The 25,340-nt window shown below is 33.9% G+C and overlaps 1 protein-coding gene across 1 annotated transcript in view; it reads left to right on the forward strand.

Moving 5' to 3' along the window:
- nonC (serine/threonine-protein kinase Smg1) overlaps positions 1-25,340 on the forward strand; it is a 77,696-nt gene that overhangs the window by 2,209 nt on the left and 50,147 nt on the right. Inside the window, exons 5-36 of the mRNA XM_080169155.1 lie at positions 246-296; positions 2,055-2,165; positions 2,530-2,617; positions 3,441-3,544; positions 3,940-4,044; positions 4,585-4,654; positions 4,894-4,970; positions 5,413-5,526; positions 5,920-7,405; positions 7,670-7,752; positions 8,890-9,027; positions 9,776-9,841; positions 10,329-10,460; positions 10,745-10,799; positions 13,658-13,735; positions 14,172-14,234; positions 14,493-14,623; positions 14,935-14,991; positions 15,284-15,406; positions 15,655-15,712; positions 19,151-19,230; positions 19,412-19,526; positions 20,005-20,090; positions 20,411-20,476; positions 20,751-20,850; positions 21,095-21,210; positions 22,035-22,106; positions 22,466-22,534; positions 22,946-23,098; positions 24,120-24,215; positions 24,630-24,743; positions 25,070-25,243. Coding sequence (XP_080025281.1) covers positions 246-296; positions 2,055-2,165; positions 2,530-2,617; positions 3,441-3,544; positions 3,940-4,044; positions 4,585-4,654; positions 4,894-4,970; positions 5,413-5,526; positions 5,920-7,405; positions 7,670-7,752; positions 8,890-9,027; positions 9,776-9,841; positions 10,329-10,460; positions 10,745-10,799; positions 13,658-13,735; positions 14,172-14,234; positions 14,493-14,623; positions 14,935-14,991; positions 15,284-15,406; positions 15,655-15,712; positions 19,151-19,230; positions 19,412-19,526; positions 20,005-20,090; positions 20,411-20,476; positions 20,751-20,850; positions 21,095-21,210; positions 22,035-22,106; positions 22,466-22,534; positions 22,946-23,098; positions 24,120-24,215; positions 24,630-24,743; positions 25,070-25,243 — 4,431 coding nt within the window. The remainder of the gene's footprint in view (positions 1-245; positions 297-2,054; positions 2,166-2,529; positions 2,618-3,440; positions 3,545-3,939; positions 4,045-4,584; positions 4,655-4,893; positions 4,971-5,412; positions 5,527-5,919; positions 7,406-7,669; positions 7,753-8,889; positions 9,028-9,775; positions 9,842-10,328; positions 10,461-10,744; positions 10,800-13,657; positions 13,736-14,171; positions 14,235-14,492; positions 14,624-14,934; positions 14,992-15,283; positions 15,407-15,654; positions 15,713-19,150; positions 19,231-19,411; positions 19,527-20,004; positions 20,091-20,410; positions 20,477-20,750; positions 20,851-21,094; positions 21,211-22,034; positions 22,107-22,465; positions 22,535-22,945; positions 23,099-24,119; positions 24,216-24,629; positions 24,744-25,069; positions 25,244-25,340) is intronic.

Here is a 25,340-nt window from a genome sequence, read left to right on the forward strand (position 1 = left end):
TAGTTGTCTTTGAAATACTTTTTATTTCCATGAAATGTAAACAACGTCATTTTAGAGTAAAAAACACTTTGACTTTCAGATTGTAGTAATATATATTCCAAAGACGAAAACAAAAAATTGTATAATTTCGAAAAAACATGAAGAAATACAAACATTAATTCACTAATATTTGCAGATATCTTAATGACATATAATGAATTATTTAAGAATATTCCTTTTCTTATTTAATGCGCCTCAATTTTTAGGATGGCATCTTAGAAGCAATGAAGTGCAAGGGTCAATCTTTGATTGTAAAGGTAATTTAATTATTGTGTAGTTATCCTTTTTCTCTATTTCCAGTTTTCAATATAACAAGGATGACAACATCCATAAAAGCGAAGCACTGAAACGGTAGGACAAATGGACATTAATACTTGTATAGTGTCTGAACTGAATAATCAGAATATAAAAGTATAAGATTCGAAGCAAAAATGTAAGTAAATTTGTTGAAAAACTGCTTGATACAGGATAATGTTTATGGACATACTTACATCTTTAGGGCTTGATTATAGAGTTGCTTCACTTAAAATATTGTTCTTTGTTGTCCCAGGAATCAATATACCAAATATCAGATCAAACGGATAATTAGATCATATAAAAATTTGTTGTTAAAAAAGTAGAAAAATCAACATGTTTAAAATGGACGTACGGACATTCTGGTAATGATTATAGAGTTGCTACGCTTTCGAAATCATACCTAACTATTACAGGAATTACCATGCAAAATTTGAAATCGATAGGACAATTCTAATATGCCTAAATTAACGAAAAAGCTATTTAAAAAAGTAAAAAAATCAACATGTTAAAAATGGACGTACGGACATTTTGGTAATGATTATAGAGTTGCTACTCTTTCTAAATCGTACCTAACTACTACAGAAATCACCATGCAAAGTTTGAAATCGATAGGACAATTCTAACATGCTTAAATTAACGAATAAAAGCTAACTATCTCGGACGGACGGACGTACGGACGGACGGACGGACCGACCCTAATTATAGAAAAGCTTCGCTTTTAACAATAACACTGTATTCATTACTAGCGGCTACGCCCCTAGAGGCCTCTAGGGGCACTTGAGGAGAGAGTCGAATTTAATAATTCAATTTCTTATTTTAGATTTTAAAAGAAAAAGTGAAAAAAAAATTTTTGGGGGGGGTGAAAAAAAATTTTTTTGGGAGGGGGTGCTCCCCCCTCATTTTTAATTTTAGTTAAAAATTTTAAAAAAATTTATTTTTTGGGGGGGGATTTTTATTTTTTGGGTGGTTGGGGGTGTCCCACCCCCCAAGAAAATAGTTATAAACCTTCCCGGGACCTATGAGAAGCTACCCTGTTAAGGAGAACCCGATCGGTTCAACGGTTAGCGAGATCCTTCGGTACAAACATACAAACACACAAACACACAGACACACAAACATACTGTTACTTTATTATAAGGACTAGCGGCTTCGCCCCTAGCCTCTAGGGGCTTTGCCCCAAGAGAAGACAACAAAAAAAATTCAAAAAAAAAAAATAAGAAGAACTAAAGAAATCTTCTACAAATGAAATTTTCTACAAAAGAAATCTTCTACAAAAGAATTCTTCTACAAAAGAATTCTTCTACAAAAGAATATTTCTACAAAAGAATTCTTCTACAAAAAAAAAAAAAAAAAAAAAAAAAAAAAAAAAGAATGCGGGGGGATTTTTTTTGTTTTTGGGGGGGTTGGGGGTGTCCCACCCCCCAAGAAAATAGCTTAAAACCACCACAGGACCAATAGGTATATACCCTGAAGAGTAGAATCCAATCGGTTCATTGGTTACCGAGATCTTAAGGGACAGACAGACGGACAGACATCAAGCTACTTTGTATTATAGATTATAGTCAAATTTACTTTTTTTCAAGTTAACTTAGGAATATTAGAATTTTCTAACCAGAAGTTAATTTCAAAACTAACCCCCAAACCCCTATAATATTTTAAAGATTTTACCATTTTTATCATAAACGTTATTTTTCATGTAGTGTACTATTTGTTATAAGGAAATCTGTGCCGTATCTCTTGGACGTGTGGGAGCCCTACATCCCAATTTTTCAACTTGGGGCGCATCTATTTGGAAACTCATTGATGTTGCACAAGAGGAGAGTTTAAAGGTTAGTTGAGTTGTGATGCTACTCTATAAATCACTTTGTCTGACCGTCAATCCGGTCATGCTATAAAAGACCATTACATATTTAATGCAAATAAGGTTTCGTGATTTTAATAGGCATTTTTTATGACAATGAATATCTGAAATCTCCCCTTACTTTACTTCCAAATGAATTAATATTATTAAGGGCGTTTAAAAAACTATCTTTTAAATTTTTTTTAATATAAACCCTACAGTTTTGGTCAAAAACTAACCAAAATAATCCAATTTATGCTAAAGCAATGACAATAAGAAAATAATATTGAATTTTGAATCTACTCACCTCTCCAGAGGACTAAAACTCGAGATCTAGCCCGTTTTTCTTTTAGGCTTTATACATCACCTCGTTCCAAGAAGCTATAGAACGCGGGGTAGGAAATGATGAGGGCATACAGGCATTGATTGGTCTTGTCAAAGGCAGGGTTAAAGGATAAGTAAAACATGTCCAAAATGGACTATCCACGAACAAGAGCAAGTGATTCTAAGCACCTTCCAGCATTGATCTATAGTATTTTTTTAGTAAATATACTAGGTTTATGTTTAATATTTGCTTTATCGACTAAAAAATTTGGTTTCACTATGGTTTTATATAAAAAAACCTTTGAAATGTTAAACATTGCTTGGTGCAATTAATGATTAAAAATGTATATTTAGAAAAATCAAAATAATATACTTTTGTGTCAAAGCTTTTAAACAACAGTTTGACCTCATCAAAACATTCGATGATATAGTATCAAACAATGTTTAACATTTCAAAGTGTTTTTCATTTAAAACCATGGTGAAACCTAAATTTTTTGTCGATAAACCAAATATCAAACATAAACCTTGTATATTCACTAAAAAAATACTATGGATTAATGCTGGAAGGTGCTCAGAATCACTTGCTCATGTGGATAGTCCCCTTTCATATGGTTGAATGTCTTAGTTTTATATCTTTGCAACTTTCTAACTAGTTGGACGGTAGATTTATATGCTTTTGGCATACATTAATCCGTAAGAAATAGTCTAAAATCGATGTAACTAACATAACTAAGTAGTTAAACCAATTAGTAATAGGTAAGTTCATACAATAAAGAAAATTTTTAGAATGTACGATAAGTTTGTTTTGAATGGATTTTATAACATACATGTTTTTATTCTACTATCAATAATATTCACAAAATTGATTTTTTTGCCTCTGTTATTTACCTGACCCTTTATCTATAGCAGTTTAAAATTATTCCTTTATCCCGCATAAAGGTTTACTTGAAGATACACAAAAAGAACTGTTGGTGGTGCCTCTGATGTATGTCATGAATGCCGTAGCGCATAAGTTTCCTCAGTTATTCAAACCTTTCTTTACGGTAAGATTTATAGTAGTGAAGCTACTCTTTATTTTACTTTGTCTGTCTGTCTGTAGCGCTATGGGATAAAATGGGATTTACTCAGCTGCTATAACTGCTAGTCGTATGATTGTTCTTGTTAACATTCCTTTCATCTTAAAGCATATTTCAGTATAAAACATTTGTGGCGGTCGGACTGATTTTAAACAGCTTTTTAGGCGCCTTTATCAATTTATTATTCTAATATTGATCTATTATATAATCTAGGAGTAGGTATTACATATTAAAAAAGCTTATAGCAAATTATTAATTGCTATTGAGTTATTGGTAGCTTTTAAAGTGGAAAATCGCATTAGAAATTAACAAACCTACAGTTAATTTAATTTGTGGCAATAATCAATTTTATATTTCTACAGGAGATAGTTGACATAGCCGTTGGATGGTTTATGGAGTCTGGCGACACACCGGATGTCAGAAAAGTCATTGGAAACCATCTCATTTCGTGGGCAACATTCTGGAAGGTAACTTTTAGATTCTGAATTTCTTATGATCTCCAGGATAGAAATAAAAGATATGTTATCAGAAGAATTTAGAGCATTCTTCACATAAAACTACCGTCAGCACCAGTAGTACTTAATTAAATTTTATTTTTAATTACCTCTTGGGGCAAAGCCCCTTGAGGCTAGGGGCGAAGCCGCTAGGAAATAAATATAGTAGAACTAGATCCATAATCTGTAAACCAATGAGAACAGAGTTTAGGAACAATTCGGCCTTATTATTGGTGATATGAAGTATATATTCAAATATTTTTTATTTTATCCATATATTACAAGTCAAATATTAATAAAATATTTCATTTTCTGGAAATTACCTTGAACATCCAAAAATTTCATAGCTCATTTAATTTGAATGAATCATACATTCTTGACTAAATAAAGACAAAAATATTCGTCTGCTAGAAATTCCTTTTAGGTTGGACGAATTATTGTTTCTGACAGCCCATCTAGGGCAATAAATCTTTTGATCTTTACGTGTCGTATGTACATGATTTACAATTCTAGGACGAATCAGAATTTGGGGTTGATCAAGTTGGTTATTATGTGGAGGATCTCCTTCTTGAAACTAGAACAGGTAAATGTCCTGGGGGGAGGGGTCATTTGGCTGTTTATCGCACTAGTCCCCAAAGTCTTATAATAACGTTTTCTTATTCGTTGGCTTCACTGATTGGTTCGTTCATATAGTTGAGTGTTCAAATGTTTCAACCATTAATTTTTTTTGTCTGGTTAAGAGGTAATTTTGTGTATCATCATTGGGGATGTACATCAATTTATCAGCCATTGTCCCTCGGTGTTAAGTGTTCATTTTTCTAGGAGGAGAAGACGAAGATTTGGAGGACCTGGAGGATGATGAATTATCCAGCAGTATCATGGATGCTTTCCAATACAAGGTAGACAAGCATTTTAAATTTATATTTTAAATTGTAGCGCCTTTACTCAAAGGACTAAGCTCTGACAGACCCCTCCCCAGTCCCACACCTTTTTTTTATGAAATAAACTGGAAATTTGTTCAATAAAGGGGATTTCTTTAAATAATTGGGGTCAGTCCGTCCGTCTTGTTTTTGGAATAAAGATTACTAGCAAAACAAGTTACAATTTTATAAGTATCTCTATTATCAAGTCCTAAAATGTACGTATGTCCTTTCCTAATAACCTCTATTAAATTAGTTTATTTAGCAACACATTTACATGCAATTTTGTTTTGTTTATCCATTATATTTAATTTATTAGGTTTTGTTGTTCATTCATACTTCTGTCTAATTTTATAGTTTCGATTTCATGGATGCTGTCGTCCTTGTTTTTTTACATTTGAACATTTAAAATAAATTCTAGTGGAGCTCAGAAGACTACACTGAAGAGGAGAAGGAGAAATGTTCCGTGCAGGCTCTGGCCTTCATACAGATGATTGACTGTGTCTTGTCTGGACTTCAAGGCTCACAACATCAGGCATTGATGCATTGGAAAACCGATCATAGTATTCATTAATATAGTTATGATTCTTAATTATAAGAGGAGGGCGGTGTTGTTTTATACTTATCTTAAATAGGGTTCATAGAAAATTTATTTTTTTATTTTCTACTTTAATAGGATGTTATATACGAATCTGAATAAAACCAATTGTTATCACAAATACTTTAGTAGGTACTGTCTTGAGTATTTTCATCTGAAAATAACAAAAACTTTCAATTTTAATCAAGACATAACTTGTTCAGTTTTCTAAAATATGTTTAACTCTTCTGTTTACCTACTATTTAAATTTTCTGTTCATTTGTGTAATATTGATTTACACATTGATATATATGAATTTTGCATCTATTCAATTCATTATTCAATCACAAGGAGCTTGAGCTACCCAAGCTTGGAGTTTGGATGAGGCTTGTCCAGGACATCACTCTGGAGGCAATACAATGGAACTGGTTCGAGGACATGGCCATTTCTGGATTGAGATGTGTCCTGGCCTGTTGGAAATGCTTCAAATATGTTCCAAATGTTGATAAAGAAGGCAAAGATGAAGCTGTAATTGATATGATGATAAAAATTAATGAGAATGCTGACAAGTTGTCCAATTCTGGGATAAGAGTGTTTATACTATGTCTATCCGACTTGTTAGTCTGTAAAGAGGATCAAATAAGAAAGATTATAGCCAACTTTCTAGGACCTGACAGCCAGTTGATTAAACTCTCCATTGAAGGATACAACACTGATATATTACAGGATGTCCTTAATCTTTGCCATGCCATTTTTAGCCAGAAAAATGTGCTAGTGTTGCAAGATATGTATGCGGTTCTGCTTGAAAGATATGAAACAGCTTTGGTCAGGTTAATATCAGCCAAACCTTTCCTGGAGAAAAATAACTTCAACCAAAAGTTGAATACTGTTACTGCTAAGAACACTATCATGTTTGTCTTGGCAGCATTGAGTAATCTGGCAACCAACAAAGGAAGCTTGTTGTCCGTTTGGGCTTTAGAGCCAAGTTTATTTAATTTATTGAGCCAGCATTCTGGTCTGCATAACTCCAGCCTAGCTATGGCCCATCCAGCCATACATCATAGCATCTTAAGAATGTTGCTACTGCACAGTTCTGCCCATCATTTCTATCAATCATCCTCTAGCCTGCTGGGTTCTCTAGGCAACTCTCCAACATCAGAAAATCTCAGTATCCTGATGACAAGCTTAGCCAACCTGATGACGTGGTCACCAAGCTCACAAACAGTCAAGTCTCTTGCCCTGAGGTCACTGCATGCCATATTAGTCATGCTAAAGCCCAATGCCAGTGCTTTTACTGATAAAGATCTATTTGACCTTGTGTTTAAAGCTTGTGTAAGACTTATTTCAAGTTCACAACTATTCCTAAAGGATTGTTTGAGAATCTTCATGCTGGTAATTGAAGATTATCCAATAAGAGATAATGTTAAGAAAGTAATAAGCTATGTTGTTACCCAAGCTTTTATAATTGGAGACGAACCTGTTAGGCAACTTGCTTTGAAGATTCTGGCTAAAATACCATTGGAGCTACAATTACTACAAAAGCTAGAGAAGCCATTGCTTGTAAAGTATAACCTTGACAATGACCAAGATGGACAATGCTTGACAAATTGTCTGTCCAAAGCCTATTCCCCAGAAGATATATCTGCGGCTGAGGTGAAAGAATATCTGCTCTACCTGAGTGCGGATGAGAAAAGTGTGAGTTGGCTGGCATTGCCGGATATTTCTGAAGAAGGCGGCGGCCATCTTGAATATTCTCCAACCACTGAAATCAAGTATACAATTTTGTCATGGTTGACGGCTCAGTTTTGTGTCCTTAACAAGCTTAAATCCCCTATAGGTAGGGATAAGTAAATGATGAAAAATATATGCTAACTTTAAAAATTTTGCTTAACATAACCTTTTGACGTAGTTTTTTTTAACCTACTAGGCTATTGTCACAAGGTAGTAATATAAAGTTTTAACAGCATAGGTACTAATAATAAGAGAAGATGTTAATCCATTATTGTATTAATTACGTTTTAGTAACAAAAATACGAGGTTTTCCCTTGCTTTTGAAGTATTAAGCTAAGTCATTTTCTTATCCCTCTATACCAATTTGCAGGAAAGCCACAGGAAACATTAGGTCATATAGATGTTGCCTGTAGAAAACTGGCTGCCAGAACCGCCAACACAATCGATATCAGACAGGGACATTCATTGATAACAATAGATTACAGGGCATATCATATGGCTAAGAGGGGGGGAAGTTTTGACACATTTGCGTAAACAGTGAGTATAGGCTTTATCTTTGGGCTGAGAGGATAGGTTATTAGGGATAAAATCAATCTTATTTGATAAATTTTCCCAAGTTTTAAGATTTTTTGGATAGGCCTCCGGGTTTAGGAGCTGCAGGCCTCCAGATGGTCTCTGGACAGGTAAAAAGTCAAAATCTTTTTTGAATAGTTAGAGGTCATTTTATATAACAAAATATGCATATTTTTAAATGTTATTTACATATTTGAATAAAAAAGATGCATATTTTGTTTAATTAGTTGATCTCTATCTCTTAAGAAAAAAAATATTTTCACCTGTCCAGAGACCAACTGGAGGCCTACAGCTCCTGAACCTGGAGGCCTGCAGCTCCTAAACCTGAAGGCCTATCCAAAAAATCTTAAAACTTAGGAAAATTTATCATAAAAGAATGATTTTATCCCTAATAACTTATCCTCTCAGTCCAAAGATAAAGCCTATACTCCACTGTTTACGCAAATGTGTCAAAACTTCCCCCCCTCTTATGCCCTTGATGTCAAGAAAGCATTGGGGATTGTACATGCCCGTCTCCAGTTAAATTTACAGTCCAATAACTACTACCTACCTGGAAAGGCCCATACATTATTTTATTTTCTGAAGTTTCAAAGCATGTTATTTAATACAAATATGCCAAAAAGTAATGCACTTTGTCTTATTTATCAATAATTTTTTTTCAGTTTAAATTGTCTAAAAAGTATTATATTTTCAATTTTTAATCAGCTGTACTTAAAATTTTAATATTTTCATAGAAATGTTATTGATCTAGATGCGTCTCTTTTATAACGTAAAATAATCAGTGGTTATTTTTTATTTTAGCTCAGGTTAGGTTAGGTTATATTTGATACAGAGTAGCACAACAGGGTTAGGGCACCAAAATTATAGGCCCCGCCGCATAGATTATGCATGAAGAATAAAACTATTTTAATTTGTTTTATAAACTCAGGAGTTTTCACTGCTCCCTACGCATTTTGATGTAAAACACAAAATAATCATCACGACTGCCCCAAATATTATTCTATGGTTATCTGTGACCAGGGCAAAGCTGTGGTGAAACTGATCCTGTTTCTTGAGAAGTCCATGGCCAATGCCTGGGATGGATCTATCAGTGCCCTGCCAAAGGCGAACAAGTCTGCTTCCATGTTTTTCTATGCAAATAAGAAAACTTGTCAGGTATCAAGTTTTAAGTTTGAAGCAAAGTCTTGAAGGCACTATCACTAAATGGGAACTTTGTGTTTTAATATCCTATTCTATAAAGTATTTTTTAAACTAAAGTTTTGGATGGTTTTAAGCTATTTTATGCCCTTCCTTAAAGTCCCCTTGGGCGGGCACCAACTTGTTTAATTAAATTGAATGTATTTGGTAAAATATTTTTGAACATTTAAAAGTTACTTATCTATTATTCGTTTTTGTTTTATCACAATTTGTGAATATTTTACAATAAAGAAGCATTTATAGATTAATAAAGTACATATTAATAAAAAGGGGGGGGGGGGGGGCGAAAGTGACACTTTTTGAAACCAAAACTAAAAGTCAACAAAGGAACTCAACTAAAAAAAGAGTTACAGGTCTGAGATTTTGCATGGCAGTTGCTTTATAGGGGTGCAATATGGAACTGTGAAGAAACGGCAGCGCAACCGCCGAAAACCGTCGTTTCCCGCCGAAATTTTTTTTTTCCTTTTCTCGGCGGTTTTCGGCGGTTGCGCCGCCGTTTCTTCACAGTTCCATATTGTACCCCTATAAAGCAACTGCCATGCAAAATCTCAGACCTGTTACTCTTTTTTTAGTTGAGTTCCTTTGACTTTTAGTTTTGGTTTCAAAAAGTGTCACTTTCGCCCCCCCCCCCTTTGTACCTAGATTTTTAAAAAGTGAATTGTCTTGATTTTTTTTAGGATTTATTTATAAAATTTTTTTTTTTTAGGATTGGCTGGATAGAGTGCGTGGAAATGTAATGAAAGTTGCCTATCTTGTTGGTGAATACCACGAGGTTAGAATTTAATTTGCATATGCATATTAATATTAAAGTTTGGTACTTTGTTTAATTGAAAGGTACATCGATACATTTTTTAGTAGGAAACAAGGTGTCACAGTAAAAAAAACATGCGAATATCTTATTTTATTGCAGTTTTTTTTTTATCGGAGCTTTCATACAAAGTACCTTGTTGAGCACTTCCACCCCATCCCCCTTTCACCGTATTTTTAAAAATATTGAAAATAATAGGAAGAGGGTAAATTTTCGTTTTTTCTTTATTGCTTTAGGTCAGGTTAGGTTGGGTTATATTGAGCACTGGGGTTAGCACCACAGGGTTAGAAGACCGCAGGGATAGGTCGCCCCATTATTGTCAATTTATTTTTAAAAATAAAAAAGGGATGGGGTGTTATTAAGGTATCAGTGCTCAACAGGCACCTTGTGTAAAAGCACCAAAAATTCTTGGCAGTGATAAAGGATGGCATGATCATTAATCAATATTAAGGTTGTGCGCCATGCCTGGTCATTGTTCCCGCACCTGCAGCGTAAGGGAGACCTGGACAAATCAGCAAACTTCCAGCTCATTTTCATTACCTGTCTGGCACTTGCCAGGCTAGGATCTGCCTCCAACATTCAGGTAAATAAACAGATATAAACTGATAGTTGGTAAAAGGAGAGATAAAATAATCATTACCTATTGGGGCAAAATTTTTATTTTCAAGTATGTCTTTTCCCTAAATCATGCTGTAATTGTTATCAACAGAAATAATATGAGGCATTTTAAGGCATCTTATCGAGCCTAAACTTGTAAGTCAGTGAGCCTAAAAAAATTGATTTGTAAAAGATCTTTATGCAAATAAAATAGTTAAGATAATCTTTTTATTCATTTTGTTTGATCTGTTAATATATAATCTGTAATAGGGCCTGCATGCATGGATTAGAGAATTCTCCAGAACTAAATTCAAATGGATTCCAGGTAAAAAGTCATTTTTAGGATAAAAGGTCAATTTTCTTTCCAATATTTACCTTTTAAGGGAGAATTTCAATCTTAATTATTGGTAATGATGGACTATTTTATCCTATACGAGCGGATACTCCCTTAAGGGGGTATTTTTTCCATTCACCTCTTTGGAGGGAAGAGGTTACCTTTTCTGAAATAGTTATAAACCTTCCATACAAATATAAGAAGCTTCACTGTTATGGTTCAACGGTTAGAGATATCTTTTACTTTTATATAAGGTGCATTATTTGCCAAATGTACCACTTTTCTGCACTACCTATCCGATTTTGTTAATACTCTATATTTTGGTCCGTTGGGTCATTCAAGGATGCTGGATGGCCAAAAAAAAGTTTCAGAGTCTCTGGATGTCTAGATATCTAGCTATCTATGAAGGTAGGTAACAAAAATGTAAAAAACACCCATTTTTTCACAATTTTAAAAATTAATTTTTTCATCAATCTTACATCCAATCTATACATTTTATACACCAAAATGATCGTTTATTCATGTAAAAAGCGCACATAATGCTATTTTGGCCAAAACTCTAATTTTACAGGGTGTCCAACAAAAAGTGTATTTTGGATATATAGCGTAATACCCAAAATACCTGTCCGAAAAAAATCATTTTTTTTGGCTTAAATCCTGTGTTTTATCTGTGTGCATATGTGGTATATAACGGTTTGGACCACCCGGGACTATAAGGTTGTCAAATTTCACTTTGGGACACCCTGCAAATGTGATTTTTGCGTCTGTAGAGCTAAAACTTGGTCCAAATTGGCTATTTTTTTCAAATTACTCTAATATGTGTCTTAGTATGTTTGGCCATAGTGTTTTCTGACCAGATCAATATTTTCATATTTTTTGGACACCCTGTATTTTCAAAAAAAGAGAAAAAAAATTTTTGTTTTTTTTTAATTTTTTTTTCTATTTTTAAGTTACTTAAAACTGTCACATAGATACAGATTTTGACTAATAACAATAATATTTGCCTATTTTACAAATTTTTACACTTTTGGGACACCCTGTTCATGTTTTTGAAAAATGATGGTTTTTGCCCATTTTTGGGGGGAAGGAGTCGTTTTAGGGCCATAGACTATTTCTTCATTTTTGTAGAACTTTTCAAGACACATCATTAGTTATTTATGCAAAAACCGCAAAAACCGAACCGTTTTGCCGTTATTCACCGCCAAAGGCGGAATTTTTTACGTTTTTGCCGTTCCGGAGGTTGTAATGGGCATTTGTGGTAAGAAAACGTTGATTTATCAAGATCCCTCTTAAATACTTTTATTTAGGTAATTTAATTTACTAAATTTCATATTAATTAAAATTTTTTGTGCAGCTAACCGTTTTTCGTCGAGATGAATTTCAATTGTTAAAGCAAGAAAATGAAGTGAATATAACATAAATAATTGCTATAACATAAGTGATAAAAGAAACATAAATCATGTGCATTTGAAATTCTTTTTGACAAAAATCGGTTGGATATACAAAAAAATTTACTTCACATGAAATTTAGTAAATTAAAATGCCTAAATAAAAGTATTTCACAGTTATCTTGATAAAGCAACGTTTTCTTACCACAAATGCCCATTAGAACCTCGGGAACGGCAAAAAACGTAAAAAATTCTGCCTTTGGCGGTGAATAACGGCAAAACGGTTTGGTTTTTGCGGTTTTTGCATAAATAACTAATGATGTGTCTTGAAAAGTTTTACAAAAATGAAGAAATAGTCTATGGCCCTAAAACGACTCCTTCCCCCAAAAAATGGGCAAAAACCATCATTTTTCAAAAACATGCACAGGGTGTCCCAAAAGTGTAAAAATTTGTAAAATAGGCAAATATTATTGTTATTAGTCAAAATCTGTATCTATGTGACAGTTTTAAGTAACTTAAAAATAGAAAAAAAATTTTAAAAAAACCAAAAATTTTTTTTCTCTTTTTTTGAAAATACAGGGTGTCCAAAAAATATGAAAATATTGATCTGGTCAGAAAACACTATGGCAAAACATACTAAGACACATATTAGAGTAATTTGAAAAAAATAGCGAATTTGGACCAAGTTTTAGCTCTACAGACGCAAAAATCACATTTACAGGGTGTCCCAAAGTGAAATTTGACAACCTTATAGTCCCGGGTGGTCCAAACCGTTATATACCACATATGCACACAGATAAAACACAGGATTTAAGCCAAAAAAAATGATTTTTTTCGGACAGGTATTTTGGGTATTACGCTAGATATCCAAAATACACTTTTTGTTGGACACCCTGTAAAATTAGAGTTTTGGCCAAAATAGCATTATGTGCGCTTTTTACATGAATAAACGATCATTTTAGTGTATAAAATGTATAGATTGGATGTAAGATGGATGAAAAAATTAATTTTTAAAATTGTGAAAAAATGGGTGTTTTTTACATTTTTGTTACCTACCTTCATAGATAGCTAGATATCTAGACATCCAGGGACTCTGAAACTTTTTTTTGGCCATCCAGCATCCTTGAATGACCCAACGGACCAAAATATAGAGTATTAACAAAATCGGAGAGGTAGTGCAGAAAAGTGGTACATTTGGCAAATAATGCACCATAAGGATTGTTCCCTTCTTGGTAAATGGATGTAAAATATACGTGGATAGTTACGTGTAATGAATTGAAAAATTGTCGTTTATTGGTCAGTTCATTTATCCAGGGGAGGGGATGGGGTAAAGAAGGTTGAGGTACGGGATCGTTATTTTTGCCAGCTTAAAGTTTCACTTTATTAGGAGTACGTGATAATAAGATCTAAGTATTAATAAATCCATTTATCTTTTCCGATATATGTCACAATATTGAACAGGTGTGGCTGACTTTGCCAGAGGAAGGCTGGAAGATGGAATCAAGACATTGACAGCTTTTATGACATCTGTTGAACACCAGGAAAATACTTGTCTGTGAATTATGATTCTATAATACCTACTTAATGTCTAGAAAAATACTTTTTTTTTGTGTGAAAGAATACCTAAAGGGTTCGGCTTTAAATAATGTGGTTTTCCTTACAAAAATCGAATTTTTTAAGAGAAATATTATTTTTTAAATTTTTATTTTAGGTTAGTTTAGGATAATAAGTGTAAGAAGAGTCCTGCATGGATATTTTCGCGTAGGGAAAGGGAAACGCAGGCTTAGAGCCCTCACCAACTTGAATGAAACTTTTTAAAAGTATTAAAACCACGTTATCTTATTTGTTGACTCAAAAACTCAGGGAACTTCTATTTAATTTTAGATAGTTGTTCCCACACTTATAATATTGATATATTTATCTCGATTGTCTTGACCTTTAATATCCCTGTAAAGAACTGACAAATGTTTATTGAAGATGATATATGAACCAAGTGAGCTTGAGAGCATCCTACCCATGCTTAACTCTGTTGTCATCAAGGAATTCAATTTTTATATGCATCATTTTAAATTACTACCTATAAAAGGATATTATAGGATTGTGACCATGACATACAGAGATAGAGAAGACAATAGGTAGTTTATTACACTATAGTGTTCAAGCTATTCCACCACTAATATTAATATACTGAAGGGGTAATTTTGTGTATCATCATTGGGAATGTACATCAATTAATCGTCCATTGTTTTATCCCTTTAGATACTTGATGACAGGCCAAAAAATTGAATAAAAACTTAGGGTCACGAGGAGCTGACGGAGGACACTAACTATATTGCCTGGATGAAGAAGTACCAGGAGGAGAATGGCAAGAGTATTTCTGACAGCACTATTCAGAACCAGTATCTCATGGCGTTGGCTAATTTTGATGTAAGTTGTAATTTAGCTATATCTAAGACTTAGTGGATTGTCATTTTATTGATAATTTTTTAGGTAAGAAATATTAAATTTGAAAATAAATCATGTTTATGTAAAATCTTCATGCAAATAATTGAATTGAATTGGTTACAGAATTCGAAAACAATATCTTTATAAAAAAAATAAACCCAACTTAAGTGCTTAATTTTATATGTAGACAAGTGAAATGAACAAAGGCCTGTTAAAAATCAAATTATTCTTAAATAAGTCAAATGAAGAAAAGCTGATTTATAAAAATGTTTTTATCTTTTTTGTTTGATTAGGATGGTATTGTCCCCACTGTTGTAGAATGCTTGGACACTAACCCTATTTTAGAACAGGTTATTTATCTTATAATAGAAATAAAGTATCTATAAATATTAAGTGCCTCTAGAGGCCTCTAGTGGCGTATCAGATTGTATTATATAGCGTAATATTTTTTGTTTACCTTTAAGATCTCGCTGACTCCTGTTTTATTGGAATGGTTTAGACTATTATTTTCTGCAAGAAAAGAGGAAATTAATATATACATTACAAACACGAGTTTTTTAGATGACGGGTATATGCACAGATGACCTATCGAGTAGCTTCGCCATTAGATTCTTATCTGTAATAAATTATTATTTTGTTCAGGATTCAGGTATTTCTGGTCTGCTGGAGCATGTAAACCTGAACCTGCTGCAGGCAGGACTACAGATACAGAAGAATTATATGAAAACAAATTCGAATTGGAATGAAAACTATGCTTTAACACAGGTACAACATTTATTTAAGGTGTAAGTTCTTGATAAATGGGATGTAGATCTTAGTTTTTTTAATGTCAATGTATAATTATTAGATGCAAAAATCAGTTGTAAAAAGTATTAAATAGAGAATCTTTTTTTTTTTTACAAGAAATGTCTTTTATTTAGAAAATGATTTTATACCTATGCTTTTTTATCATAAAGTTTTATACCTATTAGTTTAATATTTTTTTCTTTCAATTGAAGCTTGTCTTTTTTTAGAAAATGAACAATGCCACTGTGTCTCTGAGAAAACTGTTGAAGATTAGAGATTTAACAGGTAGGCATTTAATAAACCAGGACCGAAACCAAAGCTTCCCTGAAAATTATATTACAATCAGAGTTGTAGTTGGTGAGACATACACACAGACAAAAGGATAGGCACATCCTATCTTTTTAAAAGCGAAGCTTTTCTACAATTATAGGGTCTGTCCTTAGTCCGTAACGGTTAGCTCTTTTCATTAATTTAGACTCACATGTTAGATTTGTCCTATCGATTTCAAACTTTGTATGTTGATTCCTATAACAGTTAGGTACAATTTATAAAGCGTAGCAACTCTATAATCGTTACCAGAAAGTCTGTACGTCAATCTAAAACATGTTGATTTTTTACTTTTTGACAACAATTTTTCATATAATTATCCTATTCATCTGATTTTTTAAATACTGATTCCTATAACAATGTTGTAATTTAGTCCTATAACATTCAGTATGTAAATTCATAAATAGTATCCTGTATTCAAGCAGTTGTTTATCAAAGGGGGGGGGGGGTGTTATGACATTTATTCGTAATCCGTGAGCAAAATGGTCTGAAACTTTAGCTAGACCCTTCAAACTTGGTATATAAGCCTAGTCCTATAGGTATTACATCTAAATGGCAAAAAAATCCAAAAATTTTTATTTTAAGGTTAGGTTAGGTAAGAAAAACCCTGCGGAATTGGGGTTTTTAGGCTTTTTTTGGTCTATTTTGATGTGGAAACTTACCTTATTTTGTTTTTTCTTAGGGTTTTAACTTAAATACACTGTATCTATTCATATGGGCATTATTTAAGATGATTCAGCAAGTCGGGGACCGACCCCAGGGGGCTAGGTGGGTGGCCCGCAGGGGTTAGAGTGCCTTTTTCCCAATACATATGTTGTGATACATCTAATTATAGGTTTTTTAGGTCAAGGAACTCAAATTTAGAGCTAAAATAAGCATTAGACTAATCTGAAGCTAGCCCCAGCGGGCTAGGTTGGTGGCCCGCAGGGGTTAAGTGCATTTTTCCCAATATATATCTTGTTATATATCAAAATATAGGTTTTTTAGGTTAAGAAACTCAAATTCTGAGCGAAAATTACCATTAGACTAACCTGAAGCTAACCCTACCGGGCTAGGTTGGTTTTCTGCAGGGCTTAAGAGCATTTACCTAACCTAACCTAGAAACTTACTTATATTTTTACATGTTTTTTTTTAATAAACTTTGTCTATTAATAAGGACTTTATTTAAGATAATACAGCATGTCGGGAACCGACCTCAGCGGGCTAGGTTGGTGGCCCGCAGGGGTTAAGTGCATTTTTTCCAATATATCTTGTTATATATCAAAATATAGGTTTTTAAGGTCAAGAAACTCAAATTCTGAGCGAAAATTTAATTAGCATTAGACTAACCTGAAGCTAACCCCCCCAGGCTAGGTTGGTTTTCTGCAGGGCTTAAGAGCATTTACCTAACATAACCTAGAAACTTGCTTATATTTTTACATGCTTTCTTAGAATAAACTTTGTCTATTAATGAGGACTTTATTTAAGATAATCCAGCAAGTCGGGAACCGACCCCAGCGGGCTAGGTTGGTGGCCCGCAGGGGTTAAGTGCTTTTTTTCCAATATATAACTTGTTATATATCAAAATATAGGTTTTTTAGATCAAGAAACTCAAATTCTGAGCGAAAATTAGCATTAGACTAACCTGAAGCTAACCCCCCCGGGCTAGGTTGGTTTTATGCAGGGCTTAAGAGCATTTACCTAACCTAACCTAGAAACTTACTTATATTTTTACAGGTTTTTTTTTCTTGAATAAACTGTGTCTATTAATGAGGACTTTATTTAAAATGATCCAGCAAGTCGGGGACCGAATAATCTGAAGCTAGCCCCAGCGGGTTAGGTGGGTTGCCTGCAAGTCTTAAGTGCATTTTACCTAACCTAACCTGGAACCTTACTTTTTTTTAGGGTTTTTTTCTGGAATAAACTGTGTCTATTTATGAGAATATTATTTAAGATGATCAAGCAAGTTGGGGACCAACCCCAGCAGGCTAGGTGGGTGGCCCGCAGGGGTTAAGTGCAGTTTTAAAAAGTATGTGCTGTCATACATAAAATTATAGGTTTTTTAGGTCCAGAAATTCAAATTTAGAGCTAATAATAGAATCAGACTAATCTGAAGCTAGCCCCTGCGTGCTAGGTGGGTTGCCTGCAAGGCTTAAATGCATTTTACCAAACCTAACCTAGAATCTTACTTTTTTGAAGGTTTTTTAATTGAAAAAACTGTTCATGAGAACATTATTAAAGATGATCCAGCAAGTCGGGGACTGACCCAGGCGGGCTAGGTTTTACTTAGATACAAAGTGTTCAATCCTAAAGCCATCATTTAAAAGATTCTTCATACATGAGGCTGACCCAAGGAGGTCCCCAACTTGCTGGGTCATCTAAAATAATGTCCTCATTCATAGACACAGTTCATTCAAGGAAAAAACCAAAAAATAAGTAAGTTTCTTGGTTAGGTTAGGTAAAATGCACTTAAGCCCTGCAGAAGATCTACATAGCCCGCGGGGGTTAGCTTCAGGTAAGTCTTATGCTAATTTTAGCTCTGAATTTGAGTTTCTTGACCTTAAAAACCTATATTTTGATATATAAGAAGATATATATTGGAAAATAATGCATTTAACCCCTGCGGGCCACCGACCTAGCCCGCTGGGGCTAGCTTCAGATTAGTCTTATGCTAATTCTAGCTCTGAATTTGAGTTATCTGACCTAAAAAACTTATAATTAGATGTATCACAACATATATTGGGAAAAATGCACTTTTCCCCTGCGGGCCACCAACCTAGCCCGCTGGGGTCGGTTCCCGACTTGCAGGATTATCATAAATAAAGTCCTCATTAATAGACAAAGTTTGTTCAAGAAAAACATGTAAAAATATAAGTAAGTTTCTAGGTTAGGTTAGGTAAATGCTCTTAAGCCCTGCAGAAAACCTGGGATCGGTCCCTGACTTGCTGAATCATCTTAAATAATGTCCATATAAATAGATACAGTGTATTTAAGTTAAAACCCTAAGAAAAAACAATTTAAGGTAAGTTTCCACATCAAAATAGACCAAAAAAAGCCTAAAAACCCCATTTCCGCAGGGTTTTTCTTACCTAACCTAACCTTAAACTAAAAAATTTTGGATTTTTTTGCCATTTAGATGTAATACCTATAGGACTAGACTTATATACCAAGTTTGAAGGGTCTAGCTAAATATTTAGACCATTTTGCTCACGGATTACGAATAAATGTCATTACGCCCCCCCCCCCTTTATTTAAATTTTAAAAAAAACTTATACATATATTTCATTCTGCTTATTCAGTTCTGACACTTTACAGGTGTTCATTTTCGTCTGTCCTACTATTTCAGAGCTTCGCTTTTGTGGATGTTTTCATCCTTGTTATAAAAGTTAAACTTTTAGAAAATAAATTAATTTACAGAGCATGAAAGAGAACTGTGCATGGTTTACAACATCATCTGGCATGAAATACATTGTATCAAGAATAAAGGAAGCTCCCAGGTAAAGTAGTTTTCTTTTCCTTGCAGCGGCTGTGCTGTGCATTACTTTGAGAATTTGAGCTTAGGAAGGCCAGGGCGGGGTCATTCGGCTTTAAATCAAATGTAACTAAAAGTTTTATGACCACGTTATATTATTCGTTGAAACATTAATAACATAAAATATGATATTTGTTTTTATTTAGTTGTCTACCATATCTGGTCTGTATTGTCCTGGGTTGAGTAGCTGCAGCCTGCAGATAATTAAATCCTGGACACAATTCCTACTCAAATATAATAAACAGCCACAAGAAATGGAAGGTGAATAAGATAGATAGAAAACAAGGATGACAACATCCATAAGTGGCGGAGCATTAAAAATTCATTGAAGGACAGACAGACAGAATTAATGATAGAGAAAATGTTCAGTTGATAGATATGATTACGCAATAATTCATAAAAATCAAATAACCTTTCTGAAAAAATTTAAATGTTTTTTAATATCTTTTTAAGCATAACTGAAAGACTGACGGACAAAGTAAATTATACACTACACACTCAATGATAATGGGAATCTTCACCAAAAATTTCAGCCGTCTATCTTCAATAGCAGCCGAGAAAATCGCATTTTCCATAGCGTTACGGACGGACAGACAAAATGAATCATAGATTAGCTGCACTACTCCCTTTATTGAGTGAAAGGATTTCAACCACTTATTTTGTAGGCCATTTATGCAATTTTGAATGCTTTTTTAAAACATACAAAGAAGCTGCAATGCTCAAAAATGTATTCTTTCAGAAAAGTTACAGAACCTGAAATTAGAAATAACCAGAAGGGCAAGGAAAGAAGATAACTTAAATCTTGCTGCAAAGAATTTAATCAAGGTAAAAAATGTAAATTCTTTGAATTGTAGTAGTTGTATGTATGCGTGTGTGAGAATCATTGCCCATTAAGATCTAAGAAAGGCAGCTACTAAATATTTATAATTGTAGAACAGGCACACATTTTATATTATATTAGATAAGTTCTATAAAAACTAGGTAATTCTTGAACAGAATCCAGTGATGCATTTTTCTGTTGTATCCCATTTCTTTTATGCCCGTGGCCTGGGGCATTGCTAAACAGTAGAAATATAGTTTTGATTGTGCGTGTATGCAAACAAATCATCACGAAACGAGTGCATAACCTTAATATTTTTTTGTAGTCTTTCCCGAATGGCCAGGCAAACTTAGATGATTATGTGAGAAACTTTGATATTTTCTCATCACAGGTAAAAGGTTATTTATTATGGCTCCAAAACCTATCAATATCCGCTGGATTAGAACGGACAAGCAGACAAAAAACCTTAACAACTTTGGGGACTTAATTGAATTAAATTTCGATTGATGGTTCATTGAGTTAAGTGACCAAACGTTTCAACCACTAATTGTAATCTACCAGAGGGGTAATTTTTGTATCATCATTGCTTTGGGAATGTACATTGATTTATCGGCCATTGTCTTATCTCTTTAGATCCCTGTCATTTACCAACGAATAATGTTAAGGTATCAAGTGGCCAGGCGTCCATGTTACGACAGGCCAGCAAAATCCTGCTCAGATCTGATAATCAAACATCCAATGACAATGCTGTTGCTATGCTTTCAGGTAGAAATGATTTCTGTTGAAAATATTCAAAAGCTTCGCTTTTTATAAAGCCATGAGGATAAAGACATTTCTATGGAATCTATCGAAATCTAATTCCTCTAACTGCCTTTTTTCTCATTTTTTACTTTACCCACAAATTCAAAAATTGTAATGTTTTCTATGGAATCTATCGAAATCTAATTCCTCTAACTGCCTTTTTTCTCATTTTTTACTTTACCCACAAATTATGAATTGTGTTATTTAGGTCTCGGTGTAATAGGCGGACAGGGTTTGTTAAACCTGCGCTACATGGATCCAAACGGGAAAACCCTGCAGGAAACCAGCAGAGCTTTGCTTAACCTGGCAGCTACACTTCAACAGGTAAGTTTTCTAGTTTGTTAGTTTGAAGATCTATAAATGGCCATCCTTTTTTTCTATTAATTTTAGGGAAGCTACAAATATTTTTTGTGAATTACGATTGAATCGTTTAACAATTTACTATTCAAATACCGTCCAATAAAATAAAAACCGGTCATTAAAAGTAATACCTATTATCCTTTAATCTAGGACAAGGGACAGTGATTCTGATAAACAATCTAATTGAAAATTTCCCAACAATACACTTGCCCCCACCCTTATCCACTTCCTTAAGTTACAGCATAAAACAAGTTTCTCCATTGGTTCACCACAAAATATCCAAACTTTCTGCAATTTCAAATGGAATTAATTTGCTGTAACACAGCCTCTGCACTAAGAGATATAATATTTCCGGAATTTTAATGTAGGGAGTAGATTTGAAATCTGCATCAAATTTTAAGGATTTTTTATAAAATTTGTTTTTTGTAAAATTCTTTATCTAAAAGCGAAAATACATTTTAAGTTAATTAATTTTGACCAATTGGATAGGTGGATTTTAAACTACCTGCGCTCTAATTGGTTGAATGATGTACGACATCCAATCAGAGCGCAGATTTTTTAAATCCACCAATCACAGATGCCAAAATTAATTAACTTAATTTGTATTTCCTCTTTTAGATAAAGAATTATACAAAAAACGAATTTTATAAAAAAAATCCTTAAAATTTGATGCAGATTTCAAATCTACTCCCTACATTACAATTCCGGAAAACTTATATCTCTTACTCTGCACTGCATATATATTAAGTGTCACTTGCTCTAATTATTGATAGGATTTTATTGCTCAGGATTCTGCATTGTTTGACAGAATGTATCCAGATCCAAAAACATATTCAATGGAAACTGCTACCATCACCCAGGTACGAATTTTATAATTTACAAAATAAATCTTGTGCAAAAGATTCTATTTTGATATTTGTTCGGTGTTATACCTCAAAGTGACTTGTCGAAATTAATTTGAGGGTAGAAAATTTTGGTGAATGTTTCAGATTATGTTATATTGGGTACTGAGAAGTCCCGCAGGGTTGATACAATTTTTTAACAAGGGAGGTTTTCAATGGTCGACAGGCACTTTGAGTGAAAGCGCCACATTTTCCTCATGAATTCTCTTTAATCTTTCGTTACTTTTCAACTCTTGATAAGTTCGCCTTTAATTTGCCTAATCTTTAAAAAAATCGGAACAAATGGTTTTAAAAATTTAATCTTAATTTAATTTCAGATCCTTCAATTGGAATCTATAAGCCCTGGAAGTAGAGATTCGATAAGCAAACATATTCCAATTTCTAAGGTATAGTTTTATTTTATTGTGTTCATTAGACTTTAATAAAGTATTTGATGACATGATTACAAAAAAATACCCTTTTCTATATATAAAAATTATTTGTGGAACAGTTTAACACTTGCTAGTTTGTACAAGCCCATTATTATTTAAAACAAGCAGCTAAAGATTTTAGGACAACGAATGCGAAAATTTAAGGATTATTTTATTTTACACTCCAATGTCCCCTACCTGTAGGTACTTTTGATAACAACTGTACTCTCTTTCATTGGTAGACTTTTATGAAGTTTTGCCTTAAGTTGTCATATTTATCCACAGCTGCAAGTTTGATTTGTTTTACCTACTTAAACCTAGATTTTAAAAAACTTAAAAAAATAGTGGCCAAATTTTTTTGTTTAACTCATATTATTTGTATTTTAGGTTGCAACAGAGGACGATCTTGTAATAGGACGTCTGCTTCGCCTTTCTGTGCTACAAGATCCTCGCCTTGCTAAAGCATGGAAACGCCTGGGTGACTGGGCGTATGAAATTGGACAGAAAGTGGTTGAAGATGCAACTAAAAATAATCACAAGGTATTTATCAAATGTCCTCTATGTATGTAGACTATAAATAGCACAAGAAAGGTTTGTATCATTCAGGGTTGTCGAATTGGGCACTTTTTTTTTATATTGGGCGACCCAATTGCCCAAAAGGGTTTTAGGCGGGTTTTGGGCGCCCAAAAGTGGTTTTGGGCACCCTTTTTGGGCAAATGTCGTAAAAAGCATATAAAAAGGATATAAAATAGCCTAAAACCATACCTAGACTTATTATTAGAAATAAAATAGCCTAAAACCATCTCAGGACCTATAAAGGCTCCACTGGAAAGGAGAACCATATCGGTTCAGCAGTTAGCGAAATTCTTCTCTAGATACAAAAAAGCTTACTAATTTATATAGTTAACTAGAGGCTACGGCCCTAGAGGCCTCTAGGGGCACTTGAGGAGGGGAGAGTCAAATTTGATAATCCAATTAGATTTTAAAAGAAAAAGTAAAAAAATTTTGGGGGGGATAATTTTTTTTTTTTTTGGGGGGGGGTTTTCCTCCCCCCATTTTTATTTTTAGTTTAAAAAAAGTTTTTGGGGGAGTGTAATTTTTTTCTAGGGGCGATTTCTCTTAGGAGAGTGGTGGTAACCTCCCCAAAAATAGTTAAAAACCTTCCCAGAACCTATGAGAAGCTACCCTGTTAAGGAGAACCTGATCGGTTCAGCTAGCGAGATCCTTCGGTACAAACACACAAACAAACAGACACACATCCTGTTACTTTAGTATATGGATATCACCCAAAAAATAGCCCCCCCCCACTTTTTTAACCCCCTCCCCTTTTTCTCTCCCCCTAAAAGGGGGGTGCCCAAATCTGCCCAAAAGGACCTTATATTGGGCGGCCCAAAACCGCCCGCCCAAAACTGCCCGCCCAAAAGCGCCCGCCCAAAATGACAACCCTGGTATCATTTTAAAAATCAGAACTGCTAAGCTTTCCATACTAGTTTAAAATTGTTGCTTTTTTGACCAACTTTTAGAACTGTAATTTTTAGTTGTTTAATTTTTTTATTTTCAGGTTGAGTTGACTAAAGAGGAGATTAGTACACTGGCAACATTGTTACCAACTGCTTCTGAGGCTTCCATCAAGAAAATCATGAATATTATCAGTCAGGTAAAAAGTTAATTATACAGCACAGCAAACCTACATTAGTGTGAACGACAACATGGCCAAAAAAATCATGTCTTTCTAATTACGTTTTCTGAAACATGTTTAGATAGTGCGGAATTGCTTTTTTACTCTTATCTAATTGAATCAGGGATCTGACAATGGTCGATAAATTGATGTACATTGTACACCTACTATGATGAATATTTAAATTATTGGTTAAAAAGTTTGGCCACTTCTAGTTTTTAAATAACCATTCAAATTTTTGAAGCTAACGATCAAATTAACGTGATTATAAAACTTTAGGTACCAGTGTAATTTACAATTCAATGCCATCTGCCTCCCTGAATTTGATAAAGAATTAATTTATAATTCAATGTAAATTGATAACTTCCGATATGTTAATATTTGTTAATATAGGTGAAGCTTAGAGATTCTCATTTGGCTGGTTACGAGTATGAGAAATGGGATTTTATGCGTCGGGAGTTGAGGGAGGTGAACGCCCTGCACACTGTTAGTGATGCTACCTTCCAGGTAAGATTTAGTTTTAACAAGCGGATGTGCCCCCAGATGTCTCTAGAGGCACTTGGGGGAAGAGGGTGGGGATTTGTTGACCATCCACATTTAAGTTTTGTTTTGTAAAGTTATAAAAAATGTTTGGGGGGGGGGGGGTAATTTTTTTTCCAGAGGCTATTACTTGTGAGAGGGTGGAAGTACCCTCCTCCCAAAATTGTTGTTATTCTTCCGTGGTCCTACAAGGAGCTTTACTGTAAAGAAGAACAATATCGGTTTATTGGTTAGCGAGATATTTAGCTACATACACAAAGACATCCTGTTATCTTTATGTATTAAATTTTCAGGCTGTCATAGACGTATGGAACTACGTGTTCAAGCGTACCTACGCGTACTACGACCTGGCTGGCGAGGCCTATGTCAAGTATTTGAGCCTTTGCGGGGATGAACCTGTGTCGGGAACAATATCTGCAAGTCTTAAGATATTACATCTCACTATCAATCATACAATGGAATTGCAGGTTTGATTTTCTTCATCTCATATTATAGCTATAATTTGAAATGCTTGGGCTATGGTGTTTTTTTTTACTTTTACAATAGGTAATGCCTCTAATATCC

Source organism: Acartia tonsa, chromosome 8 (genome assembly GCF_053477335.1).
Source record: "Acartia tonsa isolate MP-2025a chromosome 8, ASM5347733v1, whole genome shotgun sequence".
NCBI classification, from domain to species: Eukaryota; Metazoa; Arthropoda; class Copepoda; order Calanoida; family Acartiidae; genus Acartia; species Acartia tonsa.